Genomic DNA, 20,009 nt, shown 5'->3' with positions numbered 1-20,009 from the left:
TCAGGATGCAGTGCTGTTGAAGGACTTGGGTTGGGATGAAGATTTAATTTTGGAGCCCTGTTATTATTGTTGTTAGTAGGATAATATTTTTGCATATTATTGTTAGACCTTATTCTGAATCGTAAGGAGACTGATTTTGTTGCATACAATCAACTTGCAACTTGAATGATCACAGCTTTACGTTTGGCTGGCCAACTGCAATTGCACAAATTAAACACACACACAAGGTGGAGAGGTTAGATGCAGAAAGAGCTATTAAGCTCTCATACTTGGTTACCAGGTTCTGGGAAGCTCCAGCAAGAGAGCCTGGTAGGAGGAGAGCTTAAAAGCAAGAAAACTTGGCATGGAAAGAGCTTTAAAGCTCGCTGAAAGCACCTCCAGAGCCTTTGGAAAGGTAGAGGTGGACACACAAGGACAGTTCTTGGGTTGTTCTTACTATATGTGATTTTGGCTTTACACACAATCCCTAAAACCACAGAACAAGTTGCGAGTCAACTGTATTTCTTAATGAGTTGTACATTCAACATTTAGACCACTTAGAACAAGGGTGGGAACCTTTTCAACGCAAGGGCCACTATCCAGGGGACACATAAAAGTGATAGGCAGGTCCAGAGGCAAAAGTGGACAAAGAAAGGACGTAGCTTATGTTTGTACAGTAGGTTACATTCCAGCATCACAAATGTCAGAGGAGTTTATGCACACACTCATGAAACATTGGTGGGTAGGAGTATGGCATAGAGTGTGCCAAGAGCCAGCCGAAGAGGCCTGAATGGCTGCATTGGAACCTAGGTCTCAGGTTCTTGACATGACGTAGAATTTTTTTTATTGTTTTAAAGAAATCATGGATTTTTATCCATCCTGAGATAAAACAATAAATAGTAAAACACAGAGATGCTCACTACTGGTACAATAAAAAAAAGCATAAATACCTGAGAAAACAACTAGGTTTCAACTTTGCAATAGAACAAGGGGAAAGTTGGTGCTTGGTGCACCTCCAAAAGGAGGACATTCCATAATTGACTTTATCTTTAATTCTCAAACGTCTTTTGTTTTATTAGTATACCTGTCTGACACAGTTCCACACAAACTACTTTAAGAGTATATTTCTTTCAAAATTGCTGCCCAGAACATATTGTCAGATTTTTGCCGAGTAAGCCAAAATTAAATCTAATAAAACACCCAGGAAGTTCACCTAGTAATTTCCTAGTACAATGAGTAGCGGACAGTGTGGATGGGGCTGCATTGCCAATATGTCTTCCCAACATTGTGCATAGCAGTGAATGGGAAGGTAGGGAAGAGAAGGGAAGGGGAAGGGGAAAGGCAGTGGGAGTTTGGCACATGTGCAGCAGCTGAGCCAATGTGATGCTCCCACTACCGCACACCATGCTGTGTCCAATGTGTGGTGTTGGAAAAGCAATGCAGCTTCACCCGCACCACCTGCTACTGAGTTTGACAATACCCCTACAGAGGTGTTGCAGTACATCAGAGCTTTCCAAAATGTGTGTTGCAACACACTAGTGTGTCAGCTGCAGTGTGTAGGTGTGTCGCACAAATGCTCCCCGTGCTCCTCCCAGGGCTAAAAAGGGGATAGTTCAACCAAGCAAAGGTTTGCTAGTAAAACTGAATTACTGTGTCGCAAAATGATGAGTGTCTAAAAAGTGTCACCAGCTTGAAAAGTTTGGAAAGCTCTGCAGTATAATCTTGGATTCATGTGACATCAGTTTTCTCTACAAACAGAGATGTCATCTAATTACATTTTGGCGGCACATAATATTTAACAGACACAGACCAGTAGCAATTCAAGTTATTAATGATTTGATCAGACAGGAGTCCTTATAATTAAGCATAATGTACACTTTGCTTTGCAGTCTTAGTTACAATGCTTTTATTCACCTCTATCTGGGTTCTGCAACAACCTCCAGGTCTGCTACACCCATTGTTATTTGTAACCTGTTTTGCTTTTCACAGATCACAGACTACTAACTAATCACACTGCGGGCAGAATTATTGAGAGCCATGGTATAATTAAGTGCACAGATTACCTGCATAGCTATTAGAACAGGTTCTTTAATAGGTGGTTCCATATACTGGAGAACATATTCAAGGGAAAAATGCTGCTACCCTGAGGAGGATTCTCCTAAATCTAATATTCAGTGGGTCAGCATTCCCCAATCATTGGTAGAAAAGCTGCAACATAGAAAGTAAACATTTTTTCTCCTTGCTCTTTCATAGTACAGTCATACCTCGGAAGTCAAACAGAATCCATTCGACTTCAAAACGTTCAGGAACCAAGGTGTGGCTTCCAATTGGCTGCAGGAAGCTCCTGCAGCCAATCGGAAGCCACGACGGGCATTCAGGTTCCAAAGAACATTCGCAAACCGGAATAACAACTTCCGGGTTTGCGACGTTCGGGAGCCAAAACATTTGTCTCGCAAGGCGTTCGACTTCTGAGGTACGACTGTACCATTTACAAAAATATTAAGTGAGGGGTCTCATTCTCATTAGCTAACTAAACAAATTCCTCCTGTGGCCCAAATAAGTTTGGAAACAACTGAACTAAACTGAAAGTTGGGTCAGGAGGCAGTAACAGAGAAGATAGAAGAGGAAGAAATTGAAAAGATCCTGGTGAAGCCAATAAAGTAAAATATTTGCATTTCTGCTGTACTCAAATTATTTCTCTTTGCATAAAGGAGGTGTTGCTCCCAACTGAGACCAAGGCTCTGAAAGAGCGTTCCACTTGTATTCCAAAACAAGTTGTATTGTATGAAGGAGCGCTCAACTTGTATTCCAAAACAAGCTCAACTTGTACTCCAAAACAAGTTGGGCTGCGATAATCATCTTAGCTGGCACATCTGGGAACAAGTTTCTCCTTTTCACATTCTTTCTGTACCTCCTTCCTGTTTTTGTTCATCTTACAAGAAAGCAGAACATAAACAGACCTCACCATGTCATGTTTAGCCAAGGCTTAGCGCTTGTTAAGACTCAGCACCAAAGCCGGGTGTTCAGCCACTAGGTTTAAGCACATGAATTTAGTGGACTTTTAAGAGAAAGCGTTCCTCACCTCTTCACCTCTGATCTGAAAAGCTAGGGTAGAGTCAGTTTATATCTTTATGCTGTGAACCACCCTGAGGTCTTTGGATGAAGAGCGGTATAGAAAATGAATGAATGAATGAATGAATACATACATACATACATACATACATACATAACAAACTCTACCTTTTACCAATTGGGTTGAAGCTTAACAGGAGCAAGAGTACCCAAAGAGCATACACAGAGTTCCCCTCAGTTCTGAGCTATACCACAACCAATATAGATTTGAGGGGGGGGGTCGAGAGTTGGACGGGGTTAGGAAAGCAGAAAATCAGATTTAGAAATTAAACCTTGGGCAAGTCCAGAGGTCCGGGGGCTGCCGCCACCGTTGCGCTCCCTGACACTGTGGGGAAAACCTCCGAGGGCTATTCTACGCGAGAATGAACGTGAGGAAGAGACCCGCCACGGGATGCCCAGCCGCCGTAGGCTGGCGCTTGTCCTTCTCCCACCCCCGCGAGGGCTACCTGCTGGTCTCCAGGGACGAATAGCGCTCGGGCAGGATCTGCAGGCAGCGCTGGAAGAACCGCACGTGCCGCTCCTTCAGGAAATCCAGCCGCTCCCCGTCCCCGAAGCCCCCGTCCTCCTCCGACGCCGCCATGTTGGCCAACCGCTCCCTAACCCCGCGCGCGCGCAGCGTCGGTCACCGCCGGCAGCGGCACGCGGGTCACGTGGGGCGGCGGAGGCGCGGCGCTAATTGGGGGCGGCGGAAGCAGCTCCGGAGGGAGGGAGCGCGAGGGCGTCCCGCGTGCGGCTAAAGGGGCGGGGCCAGCCGGCATGGGCGCCAATCAGAGGCGAGCTCAGAAAACTGGCCGTCGTTTAAATAGGAAGCGCGTCGATGGGTTGGGGAGCATTGACGTGAGAATTCCACGTTTTCTTGTATAGGTAGGCGCTTGAGAGTTACTAGTCTTCCCAAAAAAACGCCTTTTAAAAAGAAGAAAAATGTTCATGCTGGAGTGGTAAAAAACAAAACAAAAAAACCCTTTACCTGCATACAGAGCTGCTCCACACAATGGCAACAGCCATAGCTGTCAACTTACAGATTTGAAAATAAGGGACCAGCAGCCTCGAAAATAAGGGATCAGCAGCCCAAATAAGGGATTTTGGCTTAGCTTATACAGAAATCCGCCACTCATGGAGCCATGCTGCTTTGGCTGCCACTGACTGTGTTTTGCAGCGGGTTGGACTAGATGATCCTAAGGGTCTACAACTCCAACCAAAGAAGAGTGGCAGACAAAACTCATGAACGATGTCGAGATGGCAAAGCTTACAGGTAGAATTAGAAACCCGGAAGAGGACCTCTTTAACAAAGAATGGGGAAAGTTTATAATTTAGTTGAAAAGCTATTGTAAAGAGTTACATACATTGGTAGGATTGACAGAAAACTTGTAGTAAAAATTTGAACTATGGATGGACAAATGATTATAAAAATAGTTATTAAAGGGATGCAGAGGGGGAAATAACTACATCAAGATGTTGCACTGGTTGGAGGGCATGCTAAGCAGCACGTCGGGGCTGGTGTTGTCCTGGCGCGAGGAGTTCCATCGGCCCTTCCCTGCCCGAGAGGGAGGGAGGGAGGGAGACTCTCGCCCACGAGCCCAGCATGAGGCGGTTGCGGTGCCGCAGCAGCCGCTGAAGCACCACCCTTCTGCGTCCCTCCCCATCCCTTCCTCTTCCTCCTCCCTCAGGTTGCATCCTCTGCTGTCGCCGCTGCCGCCTCCAGCTTCCCCTGGCAGCGCAGCGGAAGTCTCGCAGCGGAAGTCTTTTAAAAGGTGTAGTGACCAGAACTGTGTTGTTGCACCATAGATTTATATAACAGCCTGATGATATTGGCAGTTTTATTCTAAATTCCTTTCCTAATAATTCCAAGCATGGAATCTGCCTTCTTCATAGCTGCCGCATACTGGGTTGACGTTTTAATTGAGCTTTCCACTTTGACCCAACCATCTCATTCCAGGTCAGTCATTGCTGGTTCAGACCGCATGAGTGTATATGTGAATGTAATTATTATTCTTTGCTCCAATGTGCATCAATTTATACTTACTTCCAATGAACTGCATTTGCAATTTTACAGCCCATTCACTCAATTTGGAGATATCCTTTTAGAGTTGCCCTTTCTTTTAATTTCCTTGAACAATCTGATTATTAGCAGCAAACCTGGATAGGTGTTTGCCTGACAACCATGTACAACATCTGGGGTTCCATGTTGAAAGGAAGTCAATACATAAATGTAAGATAATAAGTAAAATAGTATGGGACAAATTTGACTTATCAACTCAATAACCCAGCAAAAAAGAATTTATAATGTAATTAAATTTATTATAAAACAATGCATTCATTTATAGTCACATGCCTAGAACTAAATTGCTAAATGCAGATTCAAGAGGGAAAATAAGAAAATTAAAATAAAGTAAGACACAGTGCATTTTTACACATTTTACTAGTAATTTTTGGTGTAATCTACATAAGGATGTTAAATAAAAGATAAAATATATATGACATTGAATGCAAATTTACATAAATTCATACCCTATATAAAACATACATCATTTATTACATAATAAAGTCTTACAAAAACAGTAACAGGAATAGTAAAACAATTATTCAGGAAATTTATACATGCTTTGCTTATCTTCTAATAAAACCGTGCAGCCAACCAACTATTGTCCTTGTCGCCAGCTTGGGACAGCCCTGTAAAAATAAAGAGGGGTAAACATTCTGGGATGAATTACATTAAAACATACAAATAGCTTTTGTTTCCTTACCTGTGTGGAATATGCAGAAGTGGCCCGGAACCTTCTGCTCCAATCTCTTTTGTTCGTTCTTCCCAAACTTTTGTAGGCTTCAACAGCCTACGTGGGTCTCGAGGAACATTCATTCCAACCTGTTGACAGTGAAAACTTTAAAAATCATCCTAAAAGGCAACTGCAAACAGTAGCTATTATGTAGAAGCCAAAATGCAGCCGTCCATTGTTGTTGTTTTACCTTGGACTCACTTTGTGATTAAAACAAATATTTAATGTGAGTTCTAACAAAAATGGAACTGAAGAAGAATCAGCATTTTCAAGGGGGAACCCCTAAGGTTTTCAGTTAAAACTAAAAAATTCTAAGGGGAGAATCCTCCCTGAGTCAGATCAGGGCCATCAAGGTAGGCAAAGCCTTAAAGTTCTCCACTCTCTACAGCAGATCAGACCACCAATGCCTCCTGATTATACTACCAAAAATGATCCATTCATTCCTTTTTCAGCAATGCAAACTACAGGTATGAAGGGTTTAATATGGTTTAGGATCATTGCTGGAAGAGGCGTGTCAAGGTCCCCAATACCTCGTCCTGACCCAAGTTCAGCTCTCAGCTGCTGCAATTTGCAGATGGTGGTGGTATGGATGGAAAATTTGGAATGGAGTCAATGGGAGGAGGGAATGGGTGGTGTGTGAAATGGGGTGTTAGTGTGAACAAATGGATTATGATGGAGCTGCATGACAAATTCACGTATTACCTTCTCTCTCAACTTTTCTCTCAATCTTCTTTCTTTTGCTATTTTTTCGTCTTCCTTTGCCTGTTTTTCTTGAATCTTAAACACAACTTTAGATAAATCCTGAATAAAATACAGCGAAAGAATAAAATACAGTGGGGAAAAAATCGCTTTAGAATTAATAGTACTAATTTTCAAGCAAAACAAAGCATCTTCGTATGCAACAGTGTTTAAATAACCAAGATCAACCAACTCTTTTTGAGAGTAACGTTCAGTGAAAGTTAGTACACAAAGCCCTCTGCTAAGTTAACCTTACAAATATAATCAGGGTGGGAGTTCACTCCCCACCCCATCCTTCATACTCTTGCCTGACCTTTCCCACTTTTTCACTATTTATTCCCCAGAGGACACGGGGAGGGAGTTATTTTCATTTATACAAACTTCCCTCCCCAAGTCCTAGAAGATCATGAATGGCAAGCTGCCATGAAGCCCTGTGCTTTCTCCACAACCTCAATGGGTCACTGTTTCCTTCCAGGCTTGGCTCTATGTGCTGGTGCACATCTTTTGGGATCTGCATGGCTGTATCTGCTCAATCAATTTCTCTTCATCACTCTGCCTACATTATATCTACTCTAGAGACTCTTTTCCAGACGTCACAGGCTTTGCAAGTAAGGCAGGCAGAGACAGGGGATCCGTTTTGGGGGTGGAATCTGAGCTGCAGAATGTTTTCCCCGCAGGAAGGCTTGCCTGGCACCCACTTTGTCCTCATTTTGTCCTTTTATTTTTCCACTCTTTTAAACATACCCAACTTTTAGAGGTTTTAGTTATTTTATGCAGTGACCTTTATCTTAAAATATCTGGGTTTTTGTAATGTTTATTGACTTAAAACTATTTCTCTTCCCTCTTCAACCAACAAGGCTCCCGGGGCGGCTTACATTAATTAGATCAGTAAGAACAAGAACATACTATTAAGAGAGTAAAACATGCTATTAGAAGAGGTGGCTGTTATGACAGCTCACCATTTTTTCCTCCCCTGCTGCAGGGCAGTTGGTTCTTGTGCAAATACCAACTGACGTCAGGCAGGCATCTTCACGGACTCTTTTTAGCAGCCGCTTAAACCATTTTTGTTTCAGTGAGCCTATCCAGACATGTCGAAGTTACATGTGTTTTATTTCTTTTAGGTACTGTTGATTTCAATAATGTTTTAAGTATTTTAAACAACTGTTTTTAATGATAATTTTATTTATTTTATACTTCTGTAAACCACTTAGAGGCTTACTTACAAGCAAATGGGATGTAAACCTTCTGACACAAACAACAAACCAGCAGTCTCTTTGAAGGGTGAAGGGACAAGACTCAGCCAGTGAAACTACAGCAGGAGTAGGATACACTTTTGCCTTGCCTGAATCCAATTCTTATCTACCCCAGGCAAAAATACTCACTTTTCTTTTACTGTTTTGTAACTGCCCAATAAGTGCCAATTATCTGAAGGGTGGAGAATACATTTCAGAGATAAAATACAGAAATATTCTTTTTCCAACCCACATCAAGGGGAGAGGGAACTATCAGCCAGCACTGTCATCTGGGGAAACACAGCCAGATGGGCAGGGTATAAATAATATCTATCTATCTATTTCTACTACTACTACTACCACCTCTCTAACAGAGAAAGCACAGATAACAAACTGGCCACAGTATATTTGCATTTCTTTCTCTCCTTTTCCCACTCCTGCAGAGAGAGAGGGCCAATTGGGGCACATATTTCCAATGCAAAGTTTGGAATTATTTGTCTCACCCATTGCTTTTCCTCTGCCCACTTGAAGAATGTTGCCCGGGGAGGAGGAAGGAGCCCAGCATGCAGCCTTGAAGGTGGAGGGCGTATGCTTTGGAAACCGCACATCTAGCTAGTCCTTCTCCCTTTTCCGGGAGGAGGAGACATGCAGCTCCAAGTATTGGTTCCAGTGTATCACAGCAATTGAACGCTCACAAGTTTGTCTCAATTCTTATTCACCCTGGGCAAAGAGATCAACCTGTAATAGTAAGCAATCGGACTTGTTGCTGCACCACAGACAGCACCAATTAAATGCAGGTATAAAGATCAACATGTATTGCTAAGAAACTTGTCGTGCATTTGGATACCATGTATTTTGGTATCTTTGTTCTGTTTTGCTACACAAGGAGGAATGTAAATATGCAGGAGATCAATACTCACTCGCTCTTGGAACTTAAGAATTTCTTCTGCAGCAATTCTTCTCTTCTCTTCCCTTTCAGCTTCCTCTCTCTTTTTCTTCTCAAATCTCAAAAGCTCTTCCTCCTCCTTTTTCTGCCTACTATAGTCTTCCAACAGCAACTTTATATGACATTGCCGCTGCCGTTCCTTCTGCTTTTTCTTCTCCTTCTCTTCCTCTGCTTGTAGCTGAGCAGCCTGTTTCATGGAATATTCTATTGCTTTTTGCCTTTTCCACAATTCAAGTTCTTTCAGTCGTTTTTTCCTTTCCTCTTCAACTTTTTGCTTCTGGGCTGCTGCATTCTGTAGTATAGCTGTAGTGAGCCCCTCCTCCGGCTTCTTCTGGGCTAAGATTTTCTCTCTCTCTTGTAGCTTTTTTCTCTTCCATTCTTGAATGGACTAGAACAGACCAATTGAAGCAGATTATATTGTCACATTAGTTCCAGCTTTCTGAGGGCTATCAAAAATGAACAATATATTTCAAAATCCTTACTCACTATTAGAAACTCATGTCAATTAGGAACTTGGCTATTTTTCATGTAGAGTGAAAAAGTAGGTGTGGTTTCTTAACAGAATCTTACGAGATTTTCCTCAACAAACCACTTAACAATGCTTTGAACCCTCCGCATCAAATGCCAATATAGGAAGCTTGCAACTTATGTGCATTTAACCTGTGCATATTCAGCTTTATGTGGCAAATATTTCTGAAAAAAATTAAAGGGGTGAAAAAGTGGCGGGGTTCCAATAAAATGACTTCGGCAATCCCATCTGCCGCTGAACTCAATGTGTTCTGACTATATGTAATTTTGGCTTTAGATGCAATCCCGGGAACATAACTCCTGAGTAAGTTGCGGGCTTACTGTAGTATTTACTTAACCAATAAAGCCTTGCCATATAAGAGGCAGTTCTGTAACCCACTTCACTGTTGTTGTCTTCTTGATTTAAACAGGGCTGCAATAATGTAGCTGGCATTGACTCATTCATGCCTTTGGCATTTAACTTAAGGCAAATTACAGGTTTTGCCCCAACTTCTTTAATGACTAGTCCAGAGGTTTTCAACCTTTTTGAGTCCACAGCTCCCTTAACCGACTACAATATTTCTGCAGCGCAGCCCCCCGTGTGGGGCTCAGGAGCCCTGTGATGTTACCCCTTGCCTCCAGAGCTGGCAGCCTCTCATCCTCCCTTGTGGAGGGCTCCCTCAGCCTCCTCTCCTCTCTCTTCTCCTTGTGAGTCCTCCGGGCAGTTGCAGCTGCCACCCCAGTCTCTGAGCTGCCCCTCCTGACCCAAAGAGAGGTGCCTCCTCACATTGCCCCACAGGGACCTGGGACTTGTCTGTCTATTCCCAACAGCAAGGGCTGGCAGGCAGGCTGTCTGGGCTCCCTTAACTCCTTGCTTCCTTGCTTACTCTAAGGCCACCTCAGCTCCTGGCAACCAGCACCCCCTGGCCAGCCCCAGAGGCACCATTTGCCTGGGGAGCACATTGTAGCCTTGGCTGCTGCAACAAACAGCTGTGCAAGCCTTTGGGAGGCAGAGACAGAGAGGGACAGAGGCCAGTGTTGCCTGTGGCACCCCTGATCATCATTCAAGGCACCCCAGGGTGCCACGGTACAGTGGCTGAAAACCACTGGCCTAGTCATTGATTCTCCTATGGAAATCTGGGCCAAGCAGGGACAATTTGCAGGGGAGGAGGTGGGAGGAGGCATTTAATCCTTTTAGTTGCCAGTTCTCAAATCAACACCACAATTCCACACACACAAAACCCAACTATTTTCTTTCCAGCTATGGGGAAGCCCCATATTGTATGAAAAATAAGTTTCATCTACCTGCCTAAAGCTTCTCTATGGCATACCTACTCCCTTCTCATTCAAATCTGCAAAGAAGCAGCAACAGTTGGGCTTTAACACAAGCTTCAGGCAGAATGAGTAACTCCATACTGTGATGTTAACATATATGAGAGAGTGCTGGAGGGGAAATAGTTAAATAGGTTGCACAGACAGGACCCAGGGGGGTGGAGTCAGTGGGTCTATAAAACTAGTTCTGGGAGGACTTCTGGGGGGAGTTCGTTGGGAGTTGTTGGTGGGCAGTTGGTTGGTTTTAGTGGGTTGGCTGGTTGGGAAAGGCAGTTGGAAAAGGCAGTTGGGAATAGAGAGACAGTTAGGGCAGTTGGTCCTTGAGTGTGGGGAGGTAAAAGAGATAGAGAGAGGAAAATAAGACTTAAGAAAGTAAAGAGCAACAGTGTTTGGAATGCTGTAAAAGTTTTGTTTGTGTCTGAAATAAAATACACTCTTCTTTATTAATTGAAAAGCTGACTGAGACTGAAGTGATTTTACCAGGGAGGACCTGGTTGGTGACAGCGGATTAGTGGTGTACGGGTCAATAGTCCGCGAGACGACTGGGGGCTCCGTACGAATGCCACACATACTTATTCCCAAGTTACCTGCTTAGACGTATTGCCTAAATTCCACTGCAATTTAAGAGATTTCAGATTATGTTTGCCAGCACAAAATTCCGGAAAGAAAAGGTATGTGCTAGTATGGCAAAAACTGCCACACCTGTATCCTAAGCTGTTCCCCACAAATTAAAAACTACCATGTAATGAAGCCTCTATGCAGTGAAAGTAATGTACAGAATGACCCTTACTCTGTGGACGCCAATAGCAACTTTCATATTCCACTCAATTTCTAGAGAAGGGGCTGAGGACAAGGGGTGCTAAGGAGAGAACAGAAAAACAGAGTGGTGGTAGCTATGGAGTGGGCACCCACAACCAGAAGGTGGGGTAAGTCAAACGAAGCTAGGAAGTGGCTTAGTGGTGGCCACCGTGACAGCAGCTATCTCAGCAGCCCCTACAATAGGCAAGAGGGCAAAGGAAACAAAGAATTCTGCGGAAAAGGCAACTCCAAGGATAACAGCAGAAACAGCAGCCGCACCAGGGTGAGGTTCAATGGCTCCACAGGATACAGAAGGATATGGAGTCACCTCACAGCAAACTGAAGCCACAACAGTGTAAGGGAGCAGAGAACGATTCCTATCTGTGGCTAAACATCTCAACAAGGAATAAACTCCAGGTCAATACCATTACAGTTGGTGATTAGAGAAACAACTAAGTGTGTGTCTAAGGCTGCAAAGTTATGCCCTCTGATAGTACAAAGCCGAGGCACTGAACAATAAAGTTTGCAAGCTGGGAGGAGTGGCCCTGTACAAAACCCTATGAAGGACACGTTTTTCTCTCAAAGGCACAATACTGTTTTCTCCTGGATAAAATGACAGAATACTACCACCTACTGAATATTTAAAAAGTAGCATGTCAACCACAGAGCCTAGGATTTGCCGATCAGAAGGTCGGCGGTTCGAATCCCCACAACGGGGTGAGCTCCTGTTGCTCGGTCCCTGCTCCTGCCAACCTAGCAGTTCGAAAGCACCTCAAAGTGCAAGTAGATAAATAGGTACCGCTCCGGTGGGAAGGTAAACGGCGTTTCAGTGCACGGCTCTGGTTCGCCAGAAGCATCTTAGTCACAGATCTGGAAGCTGTACGCCGGCTCCCTCGGCCAATAAAGCGAGATGAGCACCGCAACCCCAGAGTCGGCCACGACTGGACCTAATGGTCAGGGGTCCCTTTACCTTTAGCATGTCCTGCTTACCAGCAAAGGAAAAGAAAGCCATAGCAGCAGAGCTAGAGATGAAGAAAAGAGGGTGAACTGTCCCATTGTTTTTGACACAAAGTTGTTAAAATGGCAAACGCTAATTAGCAACATTATCTCACCTCCTTTTTTTGTGCTTCTAAAATCAGAAATTCTTGATACCATTTCTCATGCTGCAGAATATCCTCCCTTGTTCTGTCAGGAAGATGATCAAGGACTTCATCAATGTACGATGGTTTTCCTTTATGCTTTGTCCACAATTTCAAAAATTCTTGGTGATCATATACATCCCAACCTCCTTGCTTGCCCCCTGTCTGTTGAAGGAATTTATCAAGCTCAACTACTCCAGGAGGCAGGTGATTTTGTGTCTTTTTATCCACTACAAGCATGCCTTGTTTAGGTGTATTTCCTGTTGCTGAAGTACCTAACGCCCAGAGCTCAAATTTTTTCTCCAATGCATTAATCTCATTAGTAGCTGTCTTCTCCTCTCTCAGAAGCTCCTCATATCTTAAATAAAAGCATAATTAATAAACCATTAACAATTAGCAAAATTACTATCCAACAATCCTAAAGACAGTAAGATTTGGATAACTATGTGACTAGTACCAACCATGCTTGCCTGGAAAAATATGTTTGAAACTGAGTAGATTTGTAAAAGTAGTTTTGGAAGGCAAGCTGATCAAAGTCAAAAATCCCACTGAGGATTCCTACATTATTGGATGTGTTCAACAATTGGAGCTTGACAGTGGCAGCAAAACGTTGGAATAGTACATTTTCAGACAGTATTTATGCCAAAAGGTCATATAAACACTCTCTTGTCTATGTAGATGTAGGGCGGCATGCATTCCTGAAAATTGGGAAATACTGTCATCCCTGACCACTGGTCCTGTTAGCTAGGGATGATGGGAATTGTAGTCCCAAACGTCTGGAGGGCTGGAGTTTGCCTATGCCTCTTCTTGAGTAAAGTTCTCATAATACTTCATCATTGGCCATGCTGGCTGAGGCTGATGAGAAATGTAGTCAAAAGCATCTAAAGGGCACCAGGTTGGGGAAGGCTCTTCTAGTATAACAACTATCAGGTTTAAAACCAGAGCATATGATGTACAAGATAAGAGGGTTTTCATGGTAGCTGTGCCCAGACTCTGGAACTCTCTCCAAAAGGAATTACACCATGCCCCTTTTTAAGTGGCTTGCTAAAACCATTTTAAAAAGGCTTAAATTGCTAAAACCTTCCTTTTAAATGTTAAACTGAACAACTTTTAACTGCTAGAAACTTAGTAGTTACTTTTTATTCTCTGTTCTGCTTCTAGTGTTGTTATGTTGATTTAACTTTGCTATTAACCACCTTAGCTCTATCAAAAACAGTCAGGATATTAATGCTTTAAATAAAAATAAAATACTTTTGTCGCTGTTCTTCTTTAAAAGCATTTATTGACATTTCAGCGTCTTCCATCATTTCTCTGAGTCTGTCAACAACTACAAAATAGAGAGAAAGTTATAAGATAGAGAGGTTTGCTCACAGCAGATGCTTTAAAAATACTAACACATTGTAAAATAACCAAATTTAAAGAAGAGGTAAATGAGATAAAACCAGGATATTTCTGCAAATGCAAACATCATCTACAGTTCCAAATATCCTTCAACAGCTACCTAGTGAATTTATGTCAGGAACAGATCTATAATAATCCAGTTCTAGTAAGATGGGTGGGGTACAATATATTATTACCGCACAAACAAGTGAGCTTGATCACATAACGAAATAACACTTCCACCTATCACAGCTAAAGCAGAATTAACGTTCATTGAATAACAGCAGTTTGGCAGATCCCTGCTCTTATACGTTGCAGGCCAACACAGAAGAGACCTTCAGCATGATATAATGAAGGTTTCCTCAGAAATAAGTCTCACTGACTTCCATTAGATTAAGTCCCTAGTATGTGAGCAGAGGACTGCAGACTTTGTAAACTGGGCTGCAACTGTGTTCAGTTTAATCCAATATCAGCCAAGTGCACAATGAAAACCCTTGCAGAGCTAAAACACAGGGAAAGTGTCAATCTGCAACACAATTATAAGGATTATAATAATATAAGGCAAATATAAGGCAAATTATAAGGATTTTCTTTTTCCTAGCAAAAACATTAGTAGTAAGACTTACATTCTGGGGTTGGCTTCACATGTCTTAATTGTCGCTGGAGTCCTTTAACATTGTTATAAATTCTGCCCAGTTTTTGTTGGATATTAGCTTCTGTGAAAGTAAGCAAAAAAATAAATAAATCACCTTACACCTTCATTTTAAAACATCTCCAGTCCATTCTATGGAAATTCCACAGAAATCAATATAATGTTTGCTGCCCCAATTCAACAATTCCTTAAGGGCGCAGGTATTTCAGTTCACAAATAAGAAGGACATGCTGGCAGAGGTGCCCTTCCATTTAAGTGAAAATAGAAAACCCTTCATCCAGGAACAATATGAGCACATCTGAAAGCTCAAGGAGATCTGGATAATGAACAGTGTATTTAGGATCTGGGTGTTAATGATAGTTTCATATAACCAAAATACACAGAGAATGGAACATCTTCTGCAGAATGTTGTTATGTTATCCGTCATACAGGCTATCCTATGCGTATTTACTCAAATGTGGCTCCATGTTCAACAGGATCAAGAAAGTATGCAGGCAGCTGTTAGCATGCCTCTTTATACATACACTTATTAGTAAAGTCTCAATTTGTAGCAACAACTTTTACACAACCAGAGTGTTAAATTATAAGTGAGATCCAACCTGCACCTCCTAGGCAAGTGTGTGAGCAGAAAGTATTTCTTCTAACTCACTGGTCTTTGATTAGTAGGGCAGGACGCACTACTGGGTTGTAGACTCATCTATGAGGGTGACATCAGCAGCACTAACACCACACTAATATATGGCAATAATAAATAGCTTGCAAAATGCATGTTTGGGTTAAAGGCAGGGTGGAGAAAAATCAATGATTTTTTTAAATTTTAATTTGATTTTTTAAAAAATTTAAATTGGATTTTTAAAATAAAATGCTTTTGGAAGAAAAATCTTTCTAAAGATGGTTTTCTATCTAAGTTACATTATAGTCCAAAGGCTATTCATCAGGAAATAAGGATTTGTACATAAAATGTAGCAGGAAATGCTTTCAGCTATTATCAAACTGGTAAATGAATAAATATATATATATATAAAGAAAACAATATTTTACTTTCTGCTTTCCGGTTCTTAGTCAGTTGATGTTCCAGTTCTTCCAATATGTTATATTCCCTCCTAAAGTCACTCTTCTTGTTGAAGAGAAGCATATTTTTATCCCTTTCAATGCTCAGAAGTCTAGGGACAAAGTTTGGTTTAAAATGCATGTTTGACATATAACAGAATATACATTGGTACCAATTAAATCAAAAATAAAAAGTTTTGACCAATTAGGTCTCCATGCAATACAAAAAAATACACTACTCATATTTTTCAGTTAAAATGCATTCACCCAAGCAAAGTAAATACAATAAATAATTTTAATTAGTCTATAGTTTGAACCTGTAAATTATTCTAGTAATAAGTAAAAAATGAATCAATAAATAGTCTTAAACCACATCACTTTCAGAAAAATATAAAATTATAATTTCCATAGAAACACACCTCATTTAAGGCAAATTAGGCATGACCAGGAGATCTGCATTGTATACACATATCCTGCCACTTTTTCCTGATTAAAATGCCACTCAAGGCAAATGCCGTGTGGCATAAAACATGTAAGTACCACAAAGGCAATATTCTCCAATGTAGTCCTCATATATCTTTAGGAATGCTAATTAATAATAAATTGGATGTTGATCAAAGCCTTACTACAAATCAAATTTCATAATGGTTATCTTAGGGACAAGTCTATTGTAACATAAAATTCAGCAGTCACATAATAAAGGAGAAATATTGCTCCTTTTAAACTAATCATACTCAGTGGAAATGTTATGATTTAAGAATTTTTTCTTATTTGATTGGGCTTTGCTAATAGCTCCAATCCTATGCACATTTACTAGTGTGTTATACAGTAGGGCTTATTTCTGGGTAAACATGCTTAGGACTGGGCTGCACATGTTTGTGATATATGAACTCTATGGGTGGGGTCAACAAAATGATCCCAAAGTCTCCTTTTTAAAGCTGAACAAAGATTATACTTCCTTTAAGGGTTATTATAACCATCTATTATAACCAAGAATATTGAACTATATGAGTTCCAAGTCATTATCCTGTTATAATTTCTGACAAAAATAACTCTTTGTAATTTTAAACTATGTTTCCTACAACAATAGAAGATATACACTTACTCTTTATTTAGTTTGTCCCCTTCTCTTAGAAATTCAGCTTTCTTAGGCTGATCAGCTTTCATCTTGCAGTTCTGAAATTTTGTTGAAAAGCAAATGAATTACTGAAAGAACCGTGATTTTACCCAAAACATGAGAAGAAGAAGAAGAAGAAGAAGGGGAGTTTGGATTTGATATCCCGCTTTATCACTACCCGAAGGAGTCTCAAAGCAGCTAACATTCTCCTTTACCTTCCTCCCCCACAACAAACACTCTGTGAGGTGAGTGAGGCTGAGAGACTTCAGAGAAGTGTGACTAGCCCAAGGTCACCCAGCAGCTGCATGTGGAGGAGCGGGGAAGCGAACCCAGTTCACCAGATTATGAGACTACCACTCTTAACCACTACAGAAAAACTATGGGTTTTTTTATTTATTTATTTAAAGGGTACCTAAAAAATAAAAGATGAATGCCTGATTGAGTCATCTTTCACCTGAATCTTAAGGTACAGGTAAAGAGACCCCTGACCATTAGGTCCAGTCGTGACCGACTCTGGGGTTGCGGCGCTCATCTTGCTTTATTGGCCGAGGGAGCCGGCGTACAGCTTCCGAGTCATGTGGCCAGCATGACTAAGCCGCTTCTGGCGAACCAGAGCAGCGCACGGAAACGCCGTTTACCTTCCCACCAGAGCGGTACCTATTTATCTACTTGCACTGTGATGTGCTTTCGAACTGCTAAGTGGGCAGGAGCTGGGATCGAGCAACGGGAGCTCACCCCAATGCGGGGATTCGACCTGCCGACCTTCAGCAAGCCCTAGGCTCAGTGGTTTAACCCACAGCGCCAAGGGTGCTTAAAAAATAAAAGATGAATGCTTGATTCAGTCATTTTTCACCTGAATCTTAAGTCAGTTGAATTAAACCACTACAGTGGTACCTCAGGTTAAGTACTTAATTAGTTCTGGAGGTCCGTACTTAACCTGAAACTGTTCTTAACCTAGGACACCAATTTAGCTAATGGGGCCTCCCACTGCCGCCACAAGATTTCTGTTCTCATCCTGAAGTAAAGTTCTTAACCTGAAGCACTATTTCTGCGTTAGCAGAGTCTGTAACCTGAAGCGTATGTAACCCGAGGTACCACTGTAATGGCAAATCAAACAAAGGAATTTAAATGTAACATTAAAACATTCTAACGCAATATCTCATTGCAATACAGTGGTACCTCGGGTTACATACGCTTCAGGTTACATACTCTGCTAAGCCAGAAATAGTACCTCGGGTTAAGAACTTTGCTTCAGGATGAGAACAGAAATCGCGCAGTGGCAGCAGGAGGCCCCATTAGCTAAAGTGATGCTTCATCTTAAAAACAGTTTCAGGTTAAGTACGGACCTCCAGAATGAATTAAGTACTTAACCTGAGGTACCACTGTGTGCATCTCCAAGATCCCTACAGAGCACGATTCATTCCTTTACTGTGGCATTTGGGGGCAAACTCAGAGCACACCAGAACTTTCACGCACAGAATAGTTCCTGCGAACAAGGCCCATAAGCTGGGCGGTTGCGGATCCGCCGCCTTCACAGGGTCCCGATCCCCGCTGCGCCATTGCTGAGCCGGTCCTGGCGGTACCGGATCCCTGTATTTGCCGGAATAATAGACGCGTTAATGGAGGCTCTGACGGCATAGGGAGCAACGGTGGTAGTTTTCAGACACGTGTAGGAAACCAGCGAAGTCCCGTGTAACCCTCGGTCTCTGCCTTTCCTCCCGCGACCACAAGCAGAACCTCACTCAGAAGCCCACAAAGACGAAGCTCGATATAGCTTGAGGATGATGGGGAGTATTTACCTGGTTGCTCCTGGTTACCGTCGCTAGCGCTGCCGTTGCTAGGGCGGCCATTGTTACAAGCCCTCAAACAGCGCGGGGCTGCATTGGCGACGTATCGCCGTTGCCTATGGGCGACGTGAGGCCCGTGACTCGACGACGTCACAATGGGGCGGGGCTAAGCAGCGCTCTTCCCGCATAGAAGAAGATAGAGCGCCAGTTTCTCCCTCAGTGGCAGTTTCCTTTCGTTGCTGCCGCCGTGGTTGACTCCGCATAGGAATCGATGGAGAAAACCCCGCATTTCATTTCTTCCCGTCTTACGTTTCTGTCCCGCCCTCAAAGAAGCCCAAGGCGGCAAACAGCCAAACAAGGCAGTTAAAAAAGCATATTTAACAACATTAGGGACGTCGAAAAACCATTTTGAAAAACAGGAACGTGCTCTCATGGGAGGTAATTTCAAGGTTGCCAGGATTTTGACACATCTGTATCGGACAACAGCGTTTCATGGCACTGTGAGGGCCACAGCAGCGCACAGTACAAAATCAAAATCGCACAGCTGAAAGGGTCATCTATCCCAAAGCAGACTGCAGAGTAGACATATTTAGGATTGCACTTATTATTTAAGGCAATTCTAGACACGGGTCCAGGGGGTTTCCTCCTTGCTCCGCACCTTTCCTGGGAAAAACTCTCTATTTAGTGCTAAATTGGAGCAAATGTCAATCTGGAGAAAATCTGAATTGCCATTTTGCTCCAATTAAGCACTAAAGAGCGGTTTTTTTGGGGGGGGGCGGACAGTGGGAAGAGAGAAAGTGTGGGTCAGTCCTATGCAGAATACGCATTGAGCACCCATGTGGTAAAGACATCCCTCCCACCCCCAACACCCCTAGCATACCATCCAACTTTTTCAAGCCCAATACTGGGATGCGCTCCCTGGTGAGTCGCATGATCCGCACCTCACTCTCGCTCCAAATAAAGCACTTTTTCGGGGCGAGGCTGCAGCACCCAAAATGACCACCGCAATCTCACACGGAAAAAAAACCCTGGATGTCCTGTTTTTTTCTGGGGCACCTGGCAGGTATGCCCTGGCGTGAACACAAACAGAAATGAATCTGGCACTAATGAAGCATAAATTTTTCCTTCCCCCTTTGCTGCATTTGTATGTTTGTCTTGAGACAGCAGGTGGCTGCAGATGAATTTACGGTACAGAACTGGGTATTCTGCATCAAGCTTCTTAAATCTTTTTCAAGAACCATGAACCATAACAGAAATAATTTACAGTCAAACTCTGTTAACAGATAGATCAGTGATGGAACCTGCACCTCTCAATTACCTTCACTTTTAAATGTCAAAAGACTTTTATTTATTTTATAAAATTTATACACCACTTGATTGTAAAAAAAAAGCACCTCAAAGCGGTTTACAAAAAGATAAATCAATAATACTGAGAAAAATTCACAA

General features: G+C 42.4%; 2 protein-coding genes across 6 annotated transcripts in view; both read right to left on the bottom strand.

Annotated features, from left to right (window-relative positions):
- The window catches only part of PGGT1B (protein geranylgeranyltransferase type I subunit beta), a 28,007-nt gene extending 24,244 nt beyond the window's left edge, over positions 1 to 3,763 (bottom strand). For all 3 annotated transcript variants that reach the window (XM_083404252.1, XM_083404251.1, XM_083404253.1), the window contains exon 1: positions 3,558 to 3,763. In XM_083404252.1, coding sequence (XP_083260378.1) covers positions 3,558 to 3,691 — 134 coding nt within the window. In that variant the 5' untranslated portion in view covers positions 3,692 to 3,763. The remainder of the gene's footprint in view (positions 1 to 3,557) is intronic.
- Positions 3,764 to 5,388: 1,625 nt separating this feature from the next.
- CCDC112 (coiled-coil domain containing 112) lies at positions 5,389 to 19,229 on the bottom strand. 3 transcript variants are annotated; one of them, XM_083404091.1, is made up of 11 exons: positions 18,576 to 19,229; positions 18,253 to 18,366; positions 16,765 to 16,835; positions 15,651 to 15,772; positions 14,584 to 14,673; positions 13,829 to 13,904; positions 12,551 to 12,935; positions 8,776 to 9,189; positions 6,588 to 6,686; positions 5,856 to 5,974; positions 5,389 to 5,781 (listed from the first exon to the last, which is right to left on the bottom strand). In XM_083404091.1, the coding sequence occupies exons 1-11, from the start codon at positions 18,624 to 18,626 to the stop codon at positions 5,751 to 5,753; spliced, it is 1,572 nt and encodes a 523-aa protein (XP_083260217.1). In that variant the 5' UTR covers positions 18,627 to 19,229; the 3' UTR covers positions 5,389 to 5,750. The 3 variants fall into 3 exon arrangements, with proteins under 3 accessions (XP_083260217.1, XP_083260218.1, XP_083260219.1); XM_083404092.1 differs by lacking the exon at positions 18,253 to 18,366 and having other exon boundaries at positions 18,576 to 19,227; XM_083404093.1 differs by lacking the exon at positions 18,576 to 19,229 and having other exon boundaries at positions 18,237 to 18,559.
- Positions 19,230 to 20,009: the final 780 nt, after the last annotated feature.

The sequence above is a fragment of the Podarcis tiliguerta genome (assembly GCF_965153285.1).
Source record: "Podarcis tiliguerta genome assembly, chromosome: 11".
NCBI lineage: Eukaryota > Metazoa > Chordata > Lepidosauria > Squamata > Lacertidae > Podarcis > Podarcis tiliguerta.
The sequence above is the reverse complement of the archived record's forward strand: the minus strand, read 5'-3'. Positions and strand labels throughout refer to the sequence as shown.